Source organism: Acomys russatus, chromosome 19 (genome assembly GCF_903995435.1).
Source record: "Acomys russatus chromosome 19, mAcoRus1.1, whole genome shotgun sequence".
NCBI lineage: Eukaryota > Metazoa > Chordata > Mammalia > Rodentia > Muridae > Acomys > Acomys russatus.
In genome coordinates this window covers 42,388,708-42,411,614 of record NC_067155.1, presented here as the reverse complement: position 1 = coordinate 42,411,614, position 22,907 = coordinate 42,388,708, and the positions used below count along the sequence as shown (strand labels likewise).

General features: G+C 49.3%; 1 protein-coding gene across 1 annotated transcript; it reads left to right on the top strand.

The window, feature by feature from the left end:
* The first annotated feature begins 4,193 nt into the window (after window positions 1–4,193).
* On the top strand, window positions 4,194–17,551 carry Rfc2 (replication factor C subunit 2). Its single transcript, XM_051161355.1, has 11 exons — window positions 4,194–4,344; window positions 8,178–8,247; window positions 9,443–9,484; window positions 9,930–10,036; window positions 11,180–11,281; window positions 11,410–11,510; window positions 12,573–12,730; window positions 13,289–13,354; window positions 14,317–14,397; window positions 16,342–16,455; window positions 17,414–17,551. The coding sequence occupies exons 1-11, from the start codon at window positions 4,238–4,240 to the stop codon at window positions 17,522–17,524; spliced, it is 1,059 nt and encodes a 352-aa protein (XP_051017312.1). The 5' UTR covers window positions 4,194–4,237; the 3' UTR covers window positions 17,525–17,551.
* The last annotated feature ends 5,356 nt before the right edge of the window (window positions 17,552–22,907 follow it).

Here is a 22,907-nt window from a genome sequence, read left to right as displayed (position 1 = left end):
CACATCCCCATCCCACAGACAAACAGCCCCACTCAGACCTTATGCATACATACACATAAAAATAAATCTTAAAAGGAGAGGAGCATGTGGTGCTACACACTTGTTTGTTTGAGACAGGGTTTCTCTGTGTAGCCTTGGCTGTCCTGGACTCACATTGTAGACCGGGCTGGCCTCGAACTCACAGTGATCCACTTGCTTCTGCCTCCCAAGTGCTGGGATTAAAGGTGTGCACCACCACTGGCCAGCAGTGTGACACACTTGTAATCCCAGCATTTGTGAGCAAGAGGCAAGAGGATCAAAAGTTCAAGACCACCCCAAATTACATAGTAACTTGGAGGTCAGTCTGTGATTCTATGCAAATGGTCTCTCCCCACACCCAGCCACACCCTAGCCCCTCACTCGGGGAGTCTAGGCAGGGGCTCTACCACTGAGCCACACCTCCAGCCCCTCACTGGGGGTTTCTAGGCAGGTGCTCTACCACTGAGCCATGCCCCAGCCCCTCACTGGGGGATTCTAGGCAGAGGCTCTACAATTGAGCCACACTCCAGCCCCTCATTGGGGGATTCTCAGAACCACTCCCTCTGTGACTTTGTTTTTGGAAAGACATTGAGATCTTTCTCTGTCAGTGCAGGTAGACAGATGGCTTTCAGTTTTTAGTGACTATACAGTTTGATGATGTCACCATTTCTCTTCCCATTCTACTACTGATGGATGTTTATTTCATTTTCTCTCTTCCCTCCCCAGCCATTTTAATGAACAACCTAGTAATATACCTATGTGCATCTGTGCAAGCATTTATTTTCATTTTACTTAATGTGAGTGTGTTGGATGTGTATATGTCCATGTATGCATGTACAACAGCACACTGTGCTGGTCAGAGGATAGCTTACAAGCATCAGTTCTCACTTTCCAACCACACGAGTCCTGAGGATAGAACTTGGTTCCACCAGGCTTGTCAGCAAGCACCTTTACCCACTGAGCTATCCTACCAAGCCTCAGGCAAACATTTCAGTGAGAAGTGTCTCTAGAACCAAGTTCTGAGTGAAGAGGTGCAAACTTCTAAAGCATCATTAGAAACTGACAAGGTCAGGGCTGGTGAGATGGTTCAGTGGTTAGGAGCACTGGCTGCTCTTCCAGAGGACCCAGGTTCAATTCCCGGAACCCACATGGCAGCTCTCAACTGTCTGTGACTCCAGTTTCAGGGGTTCTATTGCCCTTTCTGGCCTCCTCAGACACCTGGCATTGTTAGTGTACTTAGATACATGCCGTCGAAACACCCAAACATTAAAAAAAAAAAAAAAAAAAAAAAAGGCCGGGCAGTGGTGGCACATGCCTTTAATCCCAGCACTTGGGTGGCAGTGGTAGGTGGATTGCTGTGGGTTTGAGGCCAGCCCGGTCTATAAAGTGAGTCCAGGACAGCCAAGGCTACACAAAGAAACTCTGGGGAAAAAAAGAAGAAAGGAAAAAAAAAAAAAAAAAAAAAAAAAGAAGGAAAGAAAGAAAGAAAGAAAAGGAAAGAAAAAAAAAGAAAGAAAGCTCTTTAAAAAAAAGTTAGGAAAAGAAACTGACAAAATGTTCTTCAGAAACCATTAAGTTTTTCTGAGGAAAAAAAAAAATCAGTAGATAGGTAAGCCCTAGAAAAAGGAAATTAAATACAAACAACCCACACATAATAAAATACTGAAAGTGGTGATGCATGCTTCAAACAGGACATGCCTGAAGCTGTGGTCACTCAGTCTCAAAAAGAAACAAGAACCAAAGCCGGCCTGGGGAGGTGGCTCAGCCCTTGCCAAGGGTTCATGCAGCCCTAAATTCTGTCCCTAGTACTATGTAAATTAGGTGTGGTCATGCCTGTTTGTAATCCCAGCATTCCAGAGGTAAAGGCAGGGGGTTAAGAAGTTCAAGGCTGTACTCTTGCAAGCCTTGAATCCCAGCACTCCAGGAAGCAGACCAGCCTGGTCTACAAAGTGAGTTCTTTTTTATTTTTTGTTTTTTGGGTTTTTTTTTTTTGGTTTTCAAGACAGAGTTTCTCTGTGTAGCCTTTGTCCTAGACTCGCTTTGTAGACTAGGCTAGCCTCGAACTCACAGCGAACCACCTGCGTCTGCCTCTGGAGTGCTACAAAGTGAGTTCTAGGACAGCCACGCCTTCATAGCGAGACCCTGTCTTCGAAATTACAACAACAAACAAAACAAAAAAACAAAACAAGGAAGAAGGCATTCCCCCCTCTCTCTCATCATTTGTAGAGGGACTCAAGACACACACACATGAGTGCACAGTGGCCTCGTCCCTGTCCCTGTTGCTCAGCAGATGAAGTGGTCCCCCAGCAGGGTCAGCAGGGACAGAAAGAAAATCAACAGACCAAAAACAAAAGTAAAGAAAACGCACAGTTCCATGATGGGCGGGCCTGTGTAGTACAGGGGCCCGACAGACCACCCACAGCAGAGGTCTTAAAGGTCACCCCACATCCTGTGACATAAAAATCTGTCCTCTGTGCCCATCTGGGAAAGTTCTTGCCTTGTTTTCTTATTATTAAAGAGGAAGCAAGAAGGCAAAGCATGGCGGGAAGTGGTGGTGCAGCCTCTAATCTCAGCATCCCAGGGACAGGAGCAGGGGTGGATGGGTGGGGTTTCTTCCAGTTCGGGTCCAGCCTGGTCTACACAGGGAGTTCCAGGTCAGCCAGGGCTGTACAGAGAGACTCTGTCTCAACAATAACAAAAAGCAAGGCAAGCAATTCAAAACTGTTAATGTTTAACTGAAGAGTTCAAATGGAAACCTTTGTGCTTACCAGAGGGGCTGGGTGGAATGTGTCTAGGCAGGCAGACTGGTTCCTATGAAAAGAGCCGGTGAGTGCTTTGCTAAGGTTGCTAACAGTAGGGCAAGCCCACTTGGAAATCACCAGCCTTAAGGCTTGAAAATGCCACCTTGGGGAAAAATACCTTCTCCTCCACCTCTTGGTATGGGTAATGGAACTCAGGGCTTCTGACAAGAGCCCTATTATTTCTTTGAGACAGAATCTCATTTCTTGTTCCTCAGGCTGGCCTCTTATCTCCAAAGTGCTGAGGCTACCGGTATGTGTCATGTCAGCTCTTTTGTTTTGTTTTGTTTTGTTTTGCTGAGTCGGAATCTCCCCCAGGCTGGCCTAGAACTCACTATCCTTCTGCCTCTATCCTGTTAGTGTTGAAATAGCAGCTGTGTACCATGCCTGGGCAGGAAGTATCTTTTGGTTGGATTTTGTTTGGATTTTGTGGACGTGGGGGGTGAGAGGGAGTGTCTCACTACAGAGCTCTGGCTGGCCTTGAACTTACAAAGATCTACGTGCCTCTGCTCCCGAGTGCTGGAATTAAAGGCCTGTGCCACCAAGCCTGGGCCTAGAAATTACCTCTTTTAAAATATTTTTGCCAAGTGATAGTGGCGAACATCTTTAATCACAGCACTCGAGTGGCAGAGGTAGGCAGATCTGTGAGTTCGAGGCCAGCCTGGTCTATAGAGCAAAGCTCCAGGACAGCCAGGACTACACAGAGAAACCGTCTGGAAAAACAACAACAACAACAAAAACAAACAAACAAACAAAACACAAGCAAACAAAACCGAAGAAAGTGAAAGGAAAACGAAATGAAACAAATTATAGTACAATTAAATATAAAGATGAGCCAGGCAATAGTGGCGCAAGCCTTTAATTCCAGCACTCGGGAGGCAGAGGCAGGTGGATCTCTGTGAGTTCGAGGCCAGCCTGGGCTACAGAGTGAGCCCAGTACAGCTAGAACAAAACAAAACAAACAAACAAGATGTTCCCTCTTAGAAACACCTGCCATGTCCGGGTGTGGTGGCACACACCTTTAATCCCAGCACGTGGGAGGCAGAGGCAGGCGGATCGCTGTGAGTTCGAGGTCAGCCTGGTCTACAAAGCAGGTCCAGAACAGTCAAGGCTACATAGAGAGACCTTGTCTCGAAAACCCAAAAGAAAATAAAACAGAAAAGAATGAAAAAAGAAACACCTGCCTTGATTTCATCATTCTCTCCTCTTCCGTCCCTCAAATGAGGGCTCCTGAAGCCACAGCGTCCTCTAGCGGCCAGTACGTGGCTACGCTGCTCTCTCTGCGCAGGCGCCGGTCGAGAGGCCTCTCCGCACACACGCACTTCCGCTTACCTCCCGGCGTTGCCCGGAAACCAGGGCCCAGACTTCCGTGAAAGCGTCACGGGGCGGAGCTTCGGGTGGCGGGAAGAGCAGGCGCCGGAATGGAGGTCCAGGAGGGTGGCAGTGGCGCGGCCGAGAGCGGGGCTCAGGAGCCTTCGCCTGTCCCCAGCAAGACCGCAGGCGGCGCCAGCCACTACGAGCTGCCGTGGTGAGCGCGCGACTATAATAACGCGCGCGTAGAGGTGATGGCGAGTGAGGGCGGGCCGAGAGCTCCAGGGACCCGGTTTCGGGCTGGGTCTGGGGGACACCGAAGATGCAGATGTCCCCAGAAGGGCAGATTTTCCTTTCCCTTTTTCATTTTGAAGTTGGGTTTCTGTTTTTCTTCGCTTTCTTTTTTGAAACAGTATATTGTATAACCTTGGTGGTCTCCAACTCAGTATGTAACAGAGGATGACTTTGAACTTGATCCTTCTGCCTCCCCTCGGAGGATGACAGGCATACATTACTAACATAATGCATGCTGGGCATGGAACACGGGGCCTCGTGTATGCTAAACTAGCATTCTGCGGACTGAGTCCCGTTCACAGCCCTGGATTTCACTGTGTATCCCAAGCTGGTCTTGGACTTTGAGCAGTGAGCCTGCCTCAGCTTCCCAAGAGGTAGAATGACAGGTGTGCGCCACCAGATAGAGGTTTTTATTTATGGAAACTGAAGAATAGGTGTGTCTCAGAGTTTACCTGTCACTTAGCAATGCAGTGCAATGCTAATGGCCACTTACTTTTTTTGTTATTCATTTAAAATCTCATCTGAAATAGATCAGCTTCAGCTGGGCCATGGTGGCGCATGCCTTTAATGCCAGCATTAAGTCAGAGGCAGGGATATGTCTGAGTTTGAGGCCAGTCTGGTCTACAGAGTGAGTTCCAGGACAGTCAGCTACACAGAGAAACCCTGTTTCAAAACCAAACATTTTTATTTATCTTAAGACAGGTCTTACTACCTTAAGCTAGCTGTGAACTTTCTATATATAGTCAAGAATGACCTTAAATTCTAACCCTACTCTCTCTCCCACTTATGTACAGGTGTGTGTCACTATTTCTAGTCTTATTTTGGGGGGGGCGATTGGAAATTGATTCCAGGCATTTGTACAAAAGCACACTCTATCACAGAGCTACCCCCAGCACAGGTTTCCTTTATCAAATGTAAGGTCTGTGGCACCAGAAAGCAGAGAGGTTCCTTAGTTCACTGAAGGATCTGGACTGACTGGGGCAGTGGTTCTCAACTGACCTAATGCGACTCTTTTGCACCTGTAATTTTGCTGCTGTTATGAACTGTCATGTCAATATCTGTGTTTACCGGTGGTCTTAGGTAACCCCGGTTAAAGGGGTGGTCCAACGTGCCCCAAGGGGTTGCCACGCACAGGTTGAGACCCACTGATCTAGAATAATAGTGGGAAAAATATTAAGCAAGCTGGAAATACCAGTCAGTGGCGCAACACTTGCCTGGCATGCTCAGGGCCTAGAGTTCCATCCCCAGCGCTCAGGGGTGGGGAGTGGGGCCAGGGGAGGACCATGAATGTTGCCTGGTAGCCCCAGAAATAAGTACAAAGAAAATGGGTATCCACTTGGAATACCATGTGGATCATCTTTAGCTACATAGTGAGTTTGAGGCCAGCCTGGCTATATGAGCACTTGTCTCCAAAAATATCCATGTGAGATGGCTCAATTCGGACAGTGCTTGTAGCCTGAGTTTCATCCTTGGATTCTACATGTTGGAAGGAGAGAAGCGACTCCCAGAGTTGTTCTCTGACCCCCACACCCGTGCTGTGGCACACACAAGTAATACATAAACAAACAAACAAACATGTTTATTTAAAGAAAACAAACATAAAGTGCTCGGGAGGCAGGTGTTCGTGGATTTCCGAGGTCAGTGCCAGCCTGGCTTACATTGGGAGTTCCAGATTGGCAAGGGTGAAGCCCTGCCTCCAAAAATAGAGAAAGGAAGAAAAGACTAATGAAGAGCAAATGCCTGATGGTCAGATTGTGGCAAATCTACTACCACAGAGCTGGAAAAGGTAGAAGGTAGAACTTAGTGGTCAAGAGGCTGGAACAGAAGGATCACGAGTTCCAGGCTATCTGGAGATGTGGCCCAGTTGATAAGCTGCTCCCTGCCACTCAGAAAACCCACATTTCCATCCGCAGCACTGCACAAGCTGCTTACAGTGATAATGTGCCTCTCCCTAGAACTGGGGGATGGGAAGATCAAGGCCATCCTTTGTCACATAGTGAGTTCCAGGCTAGCCTGGGCTACAGGAGACCCTCTCTATAAGTAAATATATTTCAAACGGGCACAAGTATTTTTGGTTTTGTTTTTAATGTATTTTATGTCTGTGGGTGTTTTCAGTGCCCTCAGGTGAAGAAGGCCTTAGATCCCCTGAAACTGGGGTCAATAGATGGTTGTGAGCTGCCATGTGGGTGCTAGGAATTGAACCTGAGTCTTCTGAAGAGCCACCGGTGCTCTTAAACACTGAGCCACCTCTCCAGCCCTGAGGGAACAATATTCATGTCAAAATTGCTTAAGAACTGCCCACACAGGTGTCAAGGTCATAGCCCAGAACCACAGTAGCACAGTCTGGCACAACAGACTCCCTGGAGGTGCAGCACTTACATCATTTGGTATAGCATAAGTGGGTACACATGGTTTATCACCCGGTACCTGCCAGGCCCTGCAAATGGTTGTCATGTGTGCACACCCTTTTATAGTTGTGTGTGTGTCCGTCTGTCTGTCCGTGTGGACAGGCAAAGAGCCAATTCATAGCAAATGTTCTGTTAGCTTTTTTCATTTAAAGCCCTTTCTTTTTGCATTTCCTGGGGGGCCCCTGCTGTGAACAACCCTCTTCTATTGTTTGGGTCCCAGGGATTGAACTCAGGTGGTCAGGGCTGTCAGCAAGCTCCCTTAACCACTGAGCCATCTTGCTCCTCTTTTGGTTTTGATCTTTCGAGATTAATTTTATTTTGTGTTCTCTCTTGTGTATATATGGGCACTGTGTGCATGCAGACATGAAGAGGCCAGGAGAGGGCATCGGATCCCTTGGAATTAAAGTCCCAGGAGGTTGTGAGCCATTGTGTGGATGTTAGACGTTGAATCTGGTCTTCTGCAGCAGCAAGCCATCTTGTTTTTGTTTTTGTTTTGAGACAGGGTTTCTCTGTTGTAGCCTTGGCTGTCCTGGACTCACTTTGTAGACCAGGCTGGCCTCGAACTCACAGATATTCACCAGCCTCTACCTCCCGGAGTGCTGGGATAAGGTGTGCACGACCTTGCCTGGCTGCAGCAAGCCATCTTAACCCGAGTCATCTCTATAGCCGTTACTATTATTATTGTTGTTGTTGCTGTTATTGTTAAACTTATTCAGAGTTTAGCCCAGACTAGCCTTATACTTGTTATGTAGTCAAGGATAACCTTGACCTTCTGAACCTCCTACCTCCACCCACAAGATAACCTGGGATTGCAGTATCTGCCACTACTGTACATTGGTGTTTTGCCTGCATGTATGTCTGTGTGAAGGGGCATCCTCAGGAGCTGGAATCACAAAGAGTTGTGAATTGCCATGTGGGTGCTGAGAATTGAACCCTGGACCTCTGGAAGAGCAGCCAGTGTTCTCAACCACTGAGCCATCTCTCCAGCCCATGATTCTTTCTTTCTTTCGTGGATGTATATGCCATGCATACGAGTCCCATGTATTCATGTGGGGAAAATCAGTTCTTTTCTTCCACCATCTTGGTTCTGAGGATTGAACTAAGGCTGACTGGCTTTGCCTCCAGTGCCTTTATATGCCAAGCTATCTTGCTGGTTTCTTATTTCTTTGTCTTTGAGGTAGTTTGCGTATGTGGCTGGCCTGGAACTCGCGTCCCCCTTGCTCGGCCTCCGTGTTGGCATTACAGGCAACATGGTCCCATCCTGCCAGAATTTGCAGGGTTGCCCTTTCTGCCCTGTTTCCTGGGTACTCAGGATAGCCATGTCAATATTTGCTTTTTCCTCAAACAGGGTTGAAAAATACAGACCAGTAAAGCTCAGTGAAATAGTGGGAAATGAAGACACTGTGAGCAGGCTGGAGGTAAGGGCCTCTGCAATCCCCTTGACGTGATACTGCAGATCTGATAAGCTTGTGGTGATTGGAGCAAGATGGCTGAGATTGTGAAGGAGAGGCTGTGCCACCTATTCCTTGTTGAGGTGACAAAGTACCTGGTAAACAGAACGGAAGCAAAGAAGAGTTGCTTTGGCTTTGGCTCACAGTCTGAGGGTACACAGTCCATCATGGCGGGGGAGGCCCTGGAGGAGGAGCATGAGGCAGCTGCTCACATTGCATCCATAGTCAGGAAGCAGAGAGAGATGAATGCTGCTGCTCACTTAGCTCGATTTCTCCATTTCACTGAGTCCAGGACCCCAGCTGGTGCCAGCATATTTTGGGTGGGTCTTCCTACCTCAGTGGAGATCCCGTTTGGTTCCCTTCTGCTACACAGTGGGGCCGGATAATGGATGAGCAAACTCAGCTTGTTAACCTTTGCAAGTGCCTTTATCTGCTGAGCCATCTTGTTGACCTCTGTTTTGTTGTTGTTGTTGTTGTTGCTTACTTTTGGGTTTTTTGTTTGCTTGGGTTTTTTTTTTTTTTTTTTTTTTTTTTTTTTTTTTTTTTTTAATTTACTTATTGCATATAGTGTTTTGCCTGCATGTACATCTTCAGGCCAGAAGAGGGCACCACATCTCATTATAGATGGTTGTGAGCCACCATGTGGTTGCTGGGAATTGAACTCAAGACCTTTGGAAGAGCACACAGTACTCTTAACCTCTGAGCCATCTCTCCAGCCTCGCTTGCTTTTTTGAGACAGGATCTCAATGTGTAGTCCTAGCTGGCCTGGAACTTGCTATGTAGCCCAGGCTGGCTTCTAACTCACAGAGATCTACCTGCCTTTGCTTCCCAAGTGTAGGATTAAAGGCTTGAGCTACCTCACCCTATGTATTTGTTTTTGGTTTTTCGAGACAGGGTTTCTCTGTGTAGCCTTGGCTGTCTTGGACTCACTTTGTAGACCAGGCTGGCCTCAAACTCACAGTGATCCGCCTGCCTCTGCCTCCCGAGTGCTGGGATTAAAGGATTGCACCACCACGCCCGGCCTTAATGTATTTGTTTTGAGACAGGGTTCTGACATGTAGTCTAAACTGGCATGAGTTCCTGATCTTCCTGTCTCAACCTCCTCAGTGCTGAGATTAGGAGCGTGCACAACTACACCTAACTTAATGAACATTTTACTCAGGTCTTTGCAAAAGAAGGCAATGTGCCCAATATCATCATCGCTGTGAGTACTTGGGGCTGGTCCTCTGGGTATCTTGCATTCCCTGGGGAGGCCCACAGGTCCCTGGCTGGGTTGTTGGGGAGTCAGGGGATCACTGCTATCAGTGGGGGTTTGTGGGAATGCAAGATCAACATTAAAATCAGTTGCTTAATTTGTATGTGTATGGCTGTTGTGCCTACATCTGTGTGTGCACCTTAGGCGTGCCTGGTGCCCTGGAGGGTGGGGTGGTGGTGGTGACTGTGTGTGCACCTTAGGCGTGCCTGGTGCCCTGGAGGGTGGAGTGGTGTTGATAGATCCCTTGGAACAACTGGAGTCACAGTCAGTTTGGGGCACGGGGAATGGAACCCAGGTCCTCTGGACAAACAGCCAGTGCTCATACGTGCTGAGCTGTCTCTCCAGCCTCTGGGTCCTTCTTGCATGAAGCAATTAGGGGAGCTCTTGCCCACAGGGTCCCCCAGGAACTGGCAAAACGACCAGCATCCTCTGCTTGGCGAGAGCGCTGCTGGGCCCGGCCCTGAAGGAAGCGGTTCTGGAGCTCAATGCGTCAAATGACAGGTACATTGGGAGGGGGGCGGAGGCCTCCTGCTGTGCCTGAGTGGAGGAGGTCTACTTGGTTCTAGCTTGTGCCTGGCACTTGCTTCACTGGCCCCACATTTAACAAGGGACTTGTTGCCTGGTCCAAGTGTCTGAGGAGCACCTACAGAGTCCCTTGTTTTGATGAAAATGTCCCAAAGTGGGGGCTAGAGAGGTGGCTCAGTGCTTAAGAACAGTGACTGCTCTTCTAGAGGTCTTGGGTTCAATTCCCAGCAACCACATGGCAACTCACAACTCCACCTGCCTCTGCCTGCCGAGTGCTGGGATTAAAGGCGCGCACCACCATGCTCAGCTGAAACCGCTTTGGCCATGTTACTATGTTCGTAGTATTGTGCAACAGCTTTTTGCACTTACAAAACTGAAACTGCCTTCAAGTGCTCCCTATTTCTCTTCTGTACCCCGGCAGCCACAGCACACCTTCTGCTCTGCCTGTCTGACTGTTAGCTCATGTCCCAAGCTAAAATAAGGCCCTGGAGCCCTGAGGAGTATGAGGAGGATTTCCCAGCCCCCTGTGAGCTGGAGTGCTATGTGGGAGAATGAGGCAGGTGGATTCAGAGTTCCAGGTCTGCCCAGATGCCATGTGAAGATCCTCTCTCAAAACAGGCTGGGTGCGGTGACACACGCCTTTGATCCCAGCACTCGGGAGACAGAAGCAGGCATATCTCTGGGGGTTTGAGGCCAGCCTGGTCTACAGAGCAAGTTCTAGGACAGCCAAGGCGCCACAGAGAAGCTCTGTCTTGAAAAAGAACATGCTGCTCTTGCAGAGTCCCAGGATTCCTTTTCGTGCAGCTCGCAACTGCGTGGGGGTTCTGGCACCTTCTGGCCTCTACAGGCCCCCTCGGCCCCTGCACATGCCGTGCATCTACTAAGACACATAGGGCCACCGAGATGGCTCAGTGGATAAACACCCTCGCTGTGCAAGCCTGAGAGCCCCGGTTCAGCCTGTAGAACTCAAAGTGGAAGAGGGAACTGAGTCTTGAAAGTTGTTCTGACCTACACATGCACACACACTCTCAGACACACTCTCACACTCTCTCTCCCCCACCGCTCCCCATGATAATAAAAAGTTCTTGGTTTGTGACACATGCATTCCTTCTGTTTCAGGGGCATTGACGTGGTGAGGAATAAAATCAAAATGTTTGCCCAGCAGAAAGTCACCCTTCCCAAGGGCCGACATAAGATCATCATCCTGGATGAAGCAGACAGGTGTGTTTCCCCAGGTAGCCCAGGCTAGCCTAAGGTGTCCAGTCCTCCATCCCAGAACACCAGGTCACCCAGAACACAAGGGTCATACCCTTGGCCTGGCACCCACCTCCCTCTTATGCTTACATCAGCATGACAGACGGTGCCCAGCAGGCCCTCAGGAGGACCATGGAAATCTACTCCAAGACGACACGCTTCGCTCTGGCTTGTAACGCTTCAGACAAAATCATAGGTGAGCAGGCAACCTGGGCAGCGGCATCTAGTAAGGCTCCTTTTTATTTCTTTACTTTCTTGTTTGTTCGTTTTTGGTTTTTCCAGACAGGGTTTCTCTATGTAGCCTTGGCTGTCCTGGACTCACTTTGTAGACCAGGCTGGCCTCGAACTCACAGAGATCCACCTGCCTCTGCCTCCTGAGTGCTGGGATGAAAGGTGTGCACTACCACCGCCTGGCTTTGTTGTGATTTTTGAGTCAGAGTCTCAAGCAGCACAGGTTGGCCTTGAACCTGAGGCTGACCTGTCCTTTCTCCTGCCCCTACCTCCTATGTACTCCTAAGTGTTGGAATTATAGGCCAGCAGCTTCTTGCTTTGTTCCCCTGTGAAGCTTCAAAGAGCTTATTGGAGTGCCATTCCTGCCCAGCCCAGCCTGAGCGCACTGTGATCTTCCCCGAAGGGCCCACCCATTCCTCACTGTGACCCCAGAGGCCCTAACTTCGTGTGTGTGTGTGTGTGTGTGTGTGTGTGTGTGTGTGTGTGTGTGCGCGCGCGCGCGCGCGCGCGCGCGCGTCCGTCCCCTGAAGCTTACTTTCCCTCAGAAGCAGGGCCAGACCTGAGTGTGCTGGATGTTGTTAGCTCAGGCTTCTTTGCTGTTTCTGTTTGTTGTTTTCTTGTAAGCATTTCAAGTGGGCATTTACTGGGGGGGTAAGGGAACACACACATGCAAAAAAAAAAAAAAAGACCCTCTGCAGAGCAATGGGTGGAATTTGGAAAGCCGAAAACCCAGCCTTTTCATCTGCTTTTTTTTTTTTTCTTTTTTTTTTTCTTTTCTCTTTGGGACGGGGGTGGGGTGGGGGGGTGGGGTTGAGACAGGGTCTCTCTGTGTTATCTGAGGCCATCCTGGACTCACTCTGTAGACCAGGCTGGCCTCGAACTCACAGTGATCGACCTGCCTCTGCCTCCTAAGTGCTGGGATTAAAGGCGTGCGCCACCACTCCCGACTTTCATCTGCTTCTTACCTGGTGGTTTGGCACTGGGCTCAGCCTTGCCCAGGAGCCCTCACTCTGCTGTCTCCCTCCAGAGCCCATCCAGTCCCGCTGTGCAGTACTCCGCTACACCAAGCTCACTGATGCTCAGGTCCTCACCAGGCTCATGAATGTCATTGAGAAGGAAAAAGTGCCGTACACAGACGATGGCCTGGAGGCCATTATTTTCACAGCCCAGGGGGACATGCGCCAGGTTGGTGGGTGACTGTTACTGACTTTAGGATTCCTGTGGTTGCGATGAAACACCACGACCAAAAAGCAAGTTGGGGAGGAAAGGGTTTATCCAGTTTACACTTTCACACCACTGTTCGTCACCAAAGGAAGTCAGGGCAGGAGGTGGTGCAGAGGCCATGGAGGGGTGCTGCTTACTGGCTTGCTCCTCATGGCTTGCTCAGCCTGCTTTCTTATAGCACCCAGGACCACCAGCCCAGGGATGACACCACCCCTGTCCCCCCCCCCTTCCCTTACCCCCCCCCCCCCCCCCCCACATTGATCACTAATGGAGAAAATACATCATATGGAGGTGTTTTCCATGCTGAAGTTGCCTCGGTTCATATGACATGAGACTAGCCAGCACACTGCCCTTACAAATTGAGGTTGGGGATGACTATTGTACCAAGTCTGGCTAAGATGAAGATGGAGGACCCAGCACCCTGCAGGGAGGGTGTGAGCTGCTGGAGGGTGGGCATAGGGTCTCTGATAGGACAGGGGAAGACATCATAGCCACCCTGGATATGTCCTTTGTCTCCAGGCCCTGAACAACTTGCAGTCCACCTTCTCAGGATTTGGCTACATCAACAGCGAGAATGTATTCAAGGTACCAGGGCTGGGAGAGGGCTGGTCTGCAGCACAGTGGACCTGCACAACCGTTGGACGGAAATAGGGCCGGGCGTGGTGCTCCACACCTGTGATCCCAGCATTTGGGAGGCTGCAGCAAAAGGATGGAAAGTTCCAGACTAGTTTCAGCCACAGAGTAACACCTACCTCAAAAAGAAGGGAAGGCAGGCCTGGGCATGTGTATCTAATATATAGTGTGCTTGCCTGGGTTCCATACCCAGCACCATGTGCACCAGGCATGCCCACCTGTGGTACCAGCCGTCAGGAGGCTCTAAGGCAGGAGGATAAAGGTGACAGGTGCTCAGCTCTGTGGGGTGGGCTCCAGACAGTGTTCGGTCCTTGCCTCTTGTTTGTTTTACCATAGCTTTGTCTCTCCAGCAGTAGATTCTTCCCTCATCACCTCCCCGCAGAGATGCTCTCACCCTCTCCTGTGCTGAGGGCTGGCCTCGGCTGGCTGGTCCGAAGTGACTTGTCCTCCCTGAGCCTCTCTCCAACCTTTTTTCTTTTCTTTTTGAGCCAGATTCCGTAGCCCAGACCATGTACCCGAGCTGGCCTTGAACTTCTGACCCTACTGCTGGAATCACAAACGTGTGTCACCATCACCAGCTTATTCATTTATTTTAGAGACAGGTCTCAATGTGTGGCCCAGATTGGCCTTGAATTTGAGGTCCTCCTGAGTTTTGAGGTCACAGGCACATGGCACCATGCCCAGCACTGTGTGCCTTTAATGCCACCCAAGCAGAGAGTCTTTGGGGGCCTTTGGCTGCTTTGTGGCTCATTCAGTTTGGATATCAACAATTTAACCTCATCAGGAGCTGTCATATTCGGGGGTATCTTTGGTAGTCAAAAGGGTGTCCCTAAATCCCGTTCCAGTTGCTGGAGACTTGGTGAAAACTAGTCTGTGGGGCCCCATGATGTTGTGTCTCCTGCTCTTTCTCTTAGGTCTGTGATGAGCCCCACCCCCTGCTGGTGAAGGAGATGCTCCAGCACTGTGTGGATGCCAACATTGATGAGGCCTACAAGGTGGGCCCCTGTCTCCTGTTTCCATGGTGCCTGTGTCTCTTGACCTAAGTGGCAGGAGCCCATGGGGGCTCCAGGCCTCTATGTCACTACCCTTAACCCTTAAAATCACTCTCAGCTTCGGGTGAACTTTCCTTACTTTGCTCATCACTCAGCCAGAACCCTACAGAAGCAGCTCAGCAGAGGTATGCAGGAAGCATGCAGAGCTCATGGGGGCTGGAGCATGGCTAAGACATTGTACATCTTTTTTTTTTTTTTAATGTGTATGGGTGTTTTGCCATGTAGTCTGTGTATCACATGTGTCTGATGGCCATGGAGTCCAGAAAAGGGCATTGGGCCCCTAAGACCGGAGTTAAAATTGTGAACTGCCATGTGGGTGCTGGGAATTGAACCCGGGACCTAGAAAAACAGCCGGTGCTCTTAACCACGGAGCATCTCTCCAGCCCCCATAAGATGCTTCACATCTTGATTGATCAGAAACCTTGCTGTAGAAGCTCTACCTCCTAAATGCCCTCCCAGAACAGCGCCACCCTCAGGGCACCAAGTGGTATTTCACAAACCATGAAGCTGATTGACAGGGGCTGGTTCCCTGTCCCAGGCCACACGGTAAGTGGCAGACCTGGATGGAAGCCAGCGTCATGGCCTACTGGAGTTACATCCTCTACAAGAGGATTCTCAGCCTGAGAGCCTCTCCAGTGATGTCACATTGTCCTGGATAGGGGAACATGTCACATCCTGCTCTGTCTTCCTGAGAATCATGTTGAGGGCCAACCAGGAACCCAGCAGTCTTTTTTTTCTGGAAGAGGAGAGGTCAGGAAGGGTCTAATGTGTGTGGTTGGGGGTAGGGAGAGGCTGGTTCCCTGAGCAGACGCCTGAGGGCTTGGGTGACTGTAGGTGCCAGAGGAGTGATTGCAGACCCTTTATCTGATCACAGGTTTCTCAGTCCCAGTGTCTTAGTCAAGGTTTCTGTTGCTGTGACAAACTACCATGACCAAAAAGCAAATTTCAGGGTGGGGGTGGGGGTTATTTAGCTTACACTTCTCTATTGTTGCTCATAATGGAAGGCAGTCAGGGCAAGAACTCACACAGGGCAGGAACATGGAGGCAGGAGCTGATGCGGAGGCCATGGAGGGGTGCTGCTTACTGGCTTGCTCTGCCTGGTTCTTATAGCACATAGGACCACCAGCCCAGGAATGGCATTCTCACCCTGGCCTGAGCCCTCCCCACTGATCACTAATTGAGAAAATGCCATAATGCTGGAACTTATGGAGGAATTTCCTCAACTGAGGCTCCTTCCTGTCTGATGACTCTAGCTGTGTCAAGTTACACTCAGTCAACCAGGGTCAGGGCAAGGTTGGACTTAATGAGAAATGGCAGGCAAGCAGGGGACTGCAGTGGAGCCAGAGGCTGGTTCCTGAGGGAAGAATACAGCTGAGCCTGACCGCTGACTAACCCTCTGTCCCTGTCTAACAGTACCAGGGTCCATCCCAAGGTGCCATGACCCAGTGAGCTATCTCCAGACACAACCCCAGGCTAGGGAAAGTGGGCAGGGAGGGGGAAGGTGAGGGACTAATGAAATCCTGTCCTCTTTGGTTGTCTGGTCCCATTAGGCAGGGGCCTCTTTCTGCCTGAGGCTGGGGCAGCTAGGCTGGTGAGGTCATCCTGGAAGGCTCTGGATAGAGACACGATCTAGGCAAGATACAGACCATCTGTAGTCAGTGGGGCCTGCTAGAGAAGTGAGCTAAACTACCTACGGTCATCAGAGGGCTGGGTGACACAAGGCATCTGTGGGGCCCACCCTCTGTAAGGTTCAGGTGATCCTCAAAGCCTCTGGTCCCCTGAACCGGGCCGTTACCTGTGGTGTGAAGGCTAGGACCACTGTGGGTCCAACTCCATCTCCCTGTCCGTGCGGCTCAGTGCTGAGAGCCTGTTGGGTCTTTTGTCTAGATTCTTGCGCACCTGTGGCACCTGGGCTACTCACCAGAAGACGTCATCGGCAACATTTTCCGAGTGTGCAAAACCTTCCCGATGGCCGAATACTTGAAACTGGAGTTCATCAAGGTTAGTCAGAGCTTGGGAAGAGCTTGTGCACTTTGGCCTTTTTTTTTTTTTTTTTTTTTTTGAGTCCAGTGGCCTTTTTCTTTTTTTTAGTCGGGGGTCTCACAATGTAGTTTGAGCCGGGACCACAGGCGTGTGCCACCACACTACCTTGCACTGGCTTCTCCACTGTGCACAGTGCCTTCTGCATCTGTTGTGACATGTGTCCATGGCCTGGCCCTTATCACTGAGCAGTATTCTGCTGTGTGACTCTGTCATGGTCACTTGTTCTCCAGGAAAGGCATTTGGGCTTCTGGAGCTAAAGCCACTGCACACTGGCACACATGGGCCACCGTGACTGCCAGCCAAGTTCTTGTTCTAGTTGGGTGAGTTCCCAGGCGTGAGACCACCGACGCAGACAAATGTATGTTTATAAGACTGACTGGGGTTGGCTCAGCTAGGAGAATGCATGCTTCAGATATGCAGAGCCCTGGGCTTGATCCTCAGTCCTGCATAGGATGGGTGCTGCTAGGTAAGTGTGCACCGTGAGCACTCCATAGTGGGGCCTTGTTTAAAAGAGCAACAGCAAGGTGGGTAGTGGTGGTGTATGCCCTTAATCCCAGCACTTGGGAGGCAAAACAAAACAGAAAAAAAGAGCAAAGCAAAAATAGCTGGGTGTCCATGTGCCTGCCATAGTTCAACACTCTGGAGATGGAGGCAGGAAAATCAGAAGCTCAGGCTATCCTTAAGCTTGAAACCAGCCTGGGCTATGTCAGACCCTAGTAAACTGGAAGCTCTGGGCTTGCCCCCTAAGCCTGGAGCACCCTTCTACAGCACGGCTGAACTTGAGCGAAGCTTGATGCAGCCCCTCCCCCTGCTGCATTGTGAGATTGGTGTGTCCGTTTGGGACCCACCACTGGTTAACTGGAAAGGAATAAAGGGTCCCAGCTTACCCACCTGTTCCCTTCGGCTTACGTTGCAGGAGATCGGATACACTCACATGAAAGTGGCGGAAGGTGTGAACTCCTTGCTGCAGATGGCTGGGCTCCTGGCCAGGCTGTGTCAGAAGACCATGGCTCCGGTAGCCAGTTGAGTTGAGACGTCCTCCATCGATGAAACTAGGAGAGTCCTTGTCACTTAGACACTGACGGTCCAGCCTTCCAGTCACGGGGTGATGTGCCTCAGACTTTGCTAGAACAAGCTTGCTATAGTTTTATGTTCTGTGAGAATAGAGTTTCTTGTAGCCCAGGCTAACTTTGAACTCCTGCACAATGGGTAACCTTGAACTCCTAATCCTTCTGCCTCTGCCTGCTGAGTGCCGGGGTTGCAGGTGTGTGTCATGCTTACATCAGGCAGTACTGGGGATGGAACTTGAGCACTCTGCCAGCTGGGCTACAGCCTCACCTGCACATGGCTGGGCTTTGGAAGATGTCCACATTGCTGCCAGTACACCTCTGCTCCTCAGTATCCAGATTCACCCTCAGCCCCTGGACACGGGGCATGGTGGGGAGGCCTCAGTCTTGGTGTGATTGCTGATAAAGCCTTAGTATGTTTGTCTTACAAGGCTTAGTCAATTGCCTGAGGCCTTGGGGAAAGCTAGTGTCTTCTACCTATTAGATCCTGATAGTAGAAGGGGTCCCCGGGGCTGGTGAGACTGCAGCAGGAGACGGTGAAAGAAGAGAGTTGACTCCACAAAAGGCATGGCACACGCCTTTAATCCCAGCTCTCAGAGGCGGAGGCAAGTGATCTCTGAGCTTAAGGCCAGCTGGTCTGCATAGTGAGTTCCAGGACAGCCAAAGCCACAAAGACAAACTAAAAAAAGATACCTTCTAGGCACTGCACACATGCACACACAATAAAAAATAAAATTATTAAAAAATAAATAAAACTGGATTTACAGGCAAGGGAGAAAAATGCCCAAGTCAAACAAAGTTAATTTGCCTGACATTTACTGCAGCCTAGAGGAAAACCAAGCACAGATTTTAAAACTTTCATGATGTCTTTATCCACAGCATCTGCAAAAGCAAATCTAGTTTTTAATGCAGCAGCAGCTATTGGTTTTCTGTTTGATAAAGTGTGCCAATTCCTGTGCCTGCTGTAAATAAGTAAGTAAATAAATAAATAAATAACTCCTAAGAAATAAAGCCAAGCACAGTAGCACGCACCATAATTTTAAAATGGTTATTAATGTGTATGAGTGATTTTTGTTTTTATTTTTTGTTGTTTTTGTTTTTTTGTGGGTTTTTGTTTTGTTTTTTGGAAACAGGGTTTCTCTGTGTAATAGCCCTGGCTGTCCTGGAACTCTCTTTGTAGACCAGGCTGGCCTCGAACTTACAGTGATCCATCTGCCTCTGCCTCCCGAGTGCTGGGATTACAGGCACAGACACCATGCTCGGCTCTTTGTTTTCTTTGTTTGTTTGTTTGTTTTTAAAGGTTGATCTGTTTTGACTTTATGTGTTTTGCCCGCAAGTATGCCTGTGCACCCTGTGCGTGCAGTGCCAGGGAAGACCAGAAGGGGGTGCTGGGTACCTTGGAAAGGGTGTTACAGAGAGTTGTGCATCTCCATGTGGGTGCTGGGAAGTGAACTTCCATCCTCTACAAGAATAGCCAGAACTGCTCAGCCATTTCCCCAGCCCCACAAACTTAGAATGCCAAGTACTTGATAGGAAGTCCAGGCCTGGGAAATGTAAGACCCTCTTGTGTCAGTGTCTAACAATTGTGTTGTAGGTGTTTTTCTAATATAACTTGTGGCAGTCATTTCTTCTCAGACTGAATTTATGATGTCCGAGGAAAGGGGCTAGACAGGAAGTGCACATCCTGCTCCTCTCTGGACCTCAGGGTCATTACTAAGAACCTTGATCTTGTTTGTTTTTTCTTTTTTTAAAGATTTATTTATTTATTATGTATACAGTGCTCTGTCTGCATGTACACCTGCAGGCCAGAAGAAGGCAGCAGATCACATTAGTTCTGAACCTGTTGGTTGCTGGGAATTGAACTCAGGACCTCTGGAGGTGCAGTCAGTGCCCTTAACCTCTGAGCCATCTCCCCAGACCCTGTTTGTTTTTTTTTTTTTTTTTTTTTTTTTTGGTGTTTTGAGACATGGTTTCTTTGTGTAGCCTAGGCTGTCCTGGATTCAATTTGTAGGCCAAGAACTTTGATCTTAAGGCCGGTGGTGGTGGTGCACACATTTAATCCCAGCACTTGGGAAGCAGAGGCTGGCAGATCTCTGAGTTCAAGGCCAACATAGTGAATCTACGTAGTGAGTTCCAGGACAGCCAGAGCTGTTACACAGAGATATTGTTAAAAACAAAACAAAACAAAAAAACCCTTGATCTTCATTTCTGGGAAAGGTCTTTACCAGAGCCAGGCATGGTGGCACAGGCCTGGGGTCCTGAGGCAAAGGATTGCCATGAATTTAGTGCCAGACATTGGGGGTTACAGGGCGAGACTCAAAATGACAAAAGGGTCTTAGCAAGATGGTCAGCTGGTCAAGTACCTGTCACACAAACCTGGCCACCTGAGATTCCTCCCTGGAGCCTTCATGAAGGTGGAATGAGAACCAGCTCCACAGAGCTGCCCTCTGACTGTCTCACTCTCACACACACACACAGGGGCGGAGGTGGCTCGGTAGATAAAGTGCCTGCCATGCAAGCTGGAGGACCTGAGTTTGGATTCCCCAAAACCCAAGTAAAAAGCCTAGTGCTGGCCAGTCAGAGACAGGATTCCTGGGGCTCACTGGTGAGTAATCAGCAAACTTCCAGGTTCACTTACAGTTACTTGTTCATAATGCAGGAGAGATGAGGTGGCTGCTCAGCGGTTGAGGGTGAACTGCTTGGCCAGAGGACCCTAGTTATGTTCCCAGCATTCACGTGGGGCAGCTGACAAGTGTAGCAGGAATATCTTGTGTTTTAGTGGATGCTTCACTGGTCAGTTAACCTATGGTCTATTGGGAAGGGTAGACTAGAAGGTGGGACATCCAGTAGGAGAAAGGATTCTAGGATAGAGCCAGGCAGGTGTGGCAGACTCACCCAGGATGATGTGAGGACAGATACATGGTACCGTAGCACAGGTAACCAGCCACATGGCAGAATGTAGATAGTATAAATGGGTTATTTTAAATTGTGAGCTAGTCAGAGGGACCTAGCTATATGGCTTAGGTATTTGATTTGTAAATATATTTTGAATCTCATGAGTCCTTATTTGGGGAGAGGGAAGGAAAACATGCACACTACTACAGACAAAGGTCTGTTACTGAAATCTTTTTGTTTGGTTGTTTTTTTTCAAGACGGTCTCTGTTAGCCTGGGCTGTTCTGGACTTGCTTTGTAGACCACACTGGCCTCGAACTCAGAGATCCACCTGCCTCTGCCTCCCGAGTGCTGAAATTAAAGGTGTGCCGCACCATGCCTGGCTGTTACTAGAATGTTAAGTGCTCTGATGTCTTCAGAAATCTGCAGGCACCTACATGTGGAATATACTCAGACACTTTTTTATAAATTGGAGGTCAGGTGTGGTGGTGCCTTTAATTCCAGTACCAAGGAAACAAGCAGGCAGATCTCTTAAAGGCCAGCCTGGTTTATTTAACAAGTTCCAGGCCAGCCAGGGCTACATAGTGTGACTGTCTTAACAAAAAAAACAAAGATGGAGAGCAGCAGAGGGAGACACAGCCCTATGAACACACAAGAAAAGGTGTTTAAACAAAGGCACATGTGGTATTATTGCCTGCTCAAACTCACAGGGTTTATTGATGTTTGGTGAGGGACCAGTTTCCCTGTCACCCACAAGGTCCCTGCAGGAATGAAGACCAGAGCAGACTGAAGCCCTCTAAGAACCCAGGACCACAGGTTACCCGACATCCAGCCCATCTGCTAAAGTTCACACATGTAATGCTCTCTGATAGATATTCCCCCTGACATTGACAATATTAAATACAGCTCCAGCAATTTAAGTTAACTACAGAAAAAGTCATGTAACATTCATAAGTAATTTGAGGTCCAAACAGGGAAAGTAAACTATAGGGCCAGGTGTGGTGATACACCCTGTGGTCCCAGCATGAGGGCTGAGGTTGGGGGATTGCAAATTTGAGACCAGCCTGAGCAAGTTAGTGAGGCCCTGTTTTAGATGTGGGACTGGGGACACAGCTTGCCTCAGGTCCTGAGCTTCCAGTCAGCACACCAGTATCCCATGGGCATCTGCTTTGCTCCAAGGAAGTCCAGTACATCACTTGAGAGTTACAGTTCTGTTAATTTCCATTGTCTTCCAGGCTGTGTGTCAGGGTGTGAAGCGTGAGCATCCCTGGAAAATAGCCTTCATTCAGCAGGCAGTGGGCGGTTCAGCCCATGGTCCTCAGGCCCTTCAACAGACGGGAGAGTTAGGAGGAGAAGGTTGGGACTGGAGAGATGTCTTGGTCAGTAAAACACCTGCTACACAAGCATGAGGACTTGAGTTCAATTCCCAGAGCCGCATAAAAAGGCAGGTGTGATGCATGCCTTTCTGTTAATCCCAGCACTTGGCAAGTAGAGGCAGAAGGATCGGTGAAGCCAGGGCCAAGCCTGGTCTACATATCAGGTCCCAGGCCAGCCAAGGATACATAGTGACAACCTGTGTCAGCAAAACAAAAAGGAAAGCCTGCCAGGTGTGTTGGCACACACCAGCAATCCCAGCATTCCACAGGGGAAGGCAGGAGGAATGAAAGGGAACAAGACCCTGATTCACTGCCCCTCCCATGTCATTCAAGAGCTGCAGTGCTGGTGCTCGCTCGACCAGCCCTCGGCTGGAGGCTGAAGTCTCACTTCTACCTCCCATCTGCTCTTGTGAGGTTTCCTTCCCAGGGAGGAGGCCTTAGTCTTACTTAAATTTCAAACCTCTGTCAGCTCTATCCCAAGTTATAACCCCCTTCCCCTGACTGTCATCAAGACTTATCACCAGGAACAGATGACATTTTTGAGTTGGAGATTTTTTTTTTTTTTTTTTTTTTTGAGACAAGGTCTCTCACTATGTAGCTCACTGGCTGGCCTGGAACTCAAAAGAGATTTGCCTGCCTCTGCCTCCCAAGTGCTGGGATTAATGGAATGCCTCCTGAGTGAGATAACCCAGACCCAGAAACACACACATGGTGTATACTCACTTATAAGTGCATTTTAGCCATTTAGTTCAGGATAACCATACTACAATGCACAGACCCAAGGAAGATAAGTAACGAGGAGGACCCAAGAGAGGATGCTTACATCTCGCTCAGAAGGGGAACTAGAGTGAACAGAAATAGTGGTTGAAGAGAGGAAACCAGGCAGGGGAGGGAACACAGAAAGGAGGGTGGAGATCAGACCTGGGGAGGTGGGGAAGGGAGGACGGAAGGCCTGCAGAGAAAAGAGAAGCTGTGGGCGGGGGCATCTCTGTGACAAGCTGGAGACCTAAGTCAGGACAGGCCTCTGGGAGGATATGAGGGGGATTCTAGCTGAGACTCCTAGTAGCACGGCCA

What these genes read in the sequence shown, in the direction of transcription:
- Rfc2 (XM_051161355.1), top strand. Translation starts at nt 4,238, where the DNA reads ATGGAGGTCCAGGAGGGTGGCAGTGGCGCGGCCGAGAGCGGGGCTCAG. An exon ending in CTCAATGCGTCAAATGACAG is followed by an intron (nt 10,037 to 11,179) that starts GTACATTGGGAG and finishes CTTCTGTTTCAG; the next exon opens with GGGCATTGACGTGGTGAGGA. An exon ending in CCCAGGGGGACATGCGCCAG is followed by an intron (nt 12,731 to 13,288) that starts GTTGGTGGGTGA and finishes CTTTGTCTCCAG; the next exon opens with GCCCTGAACAACTTGCAGTC.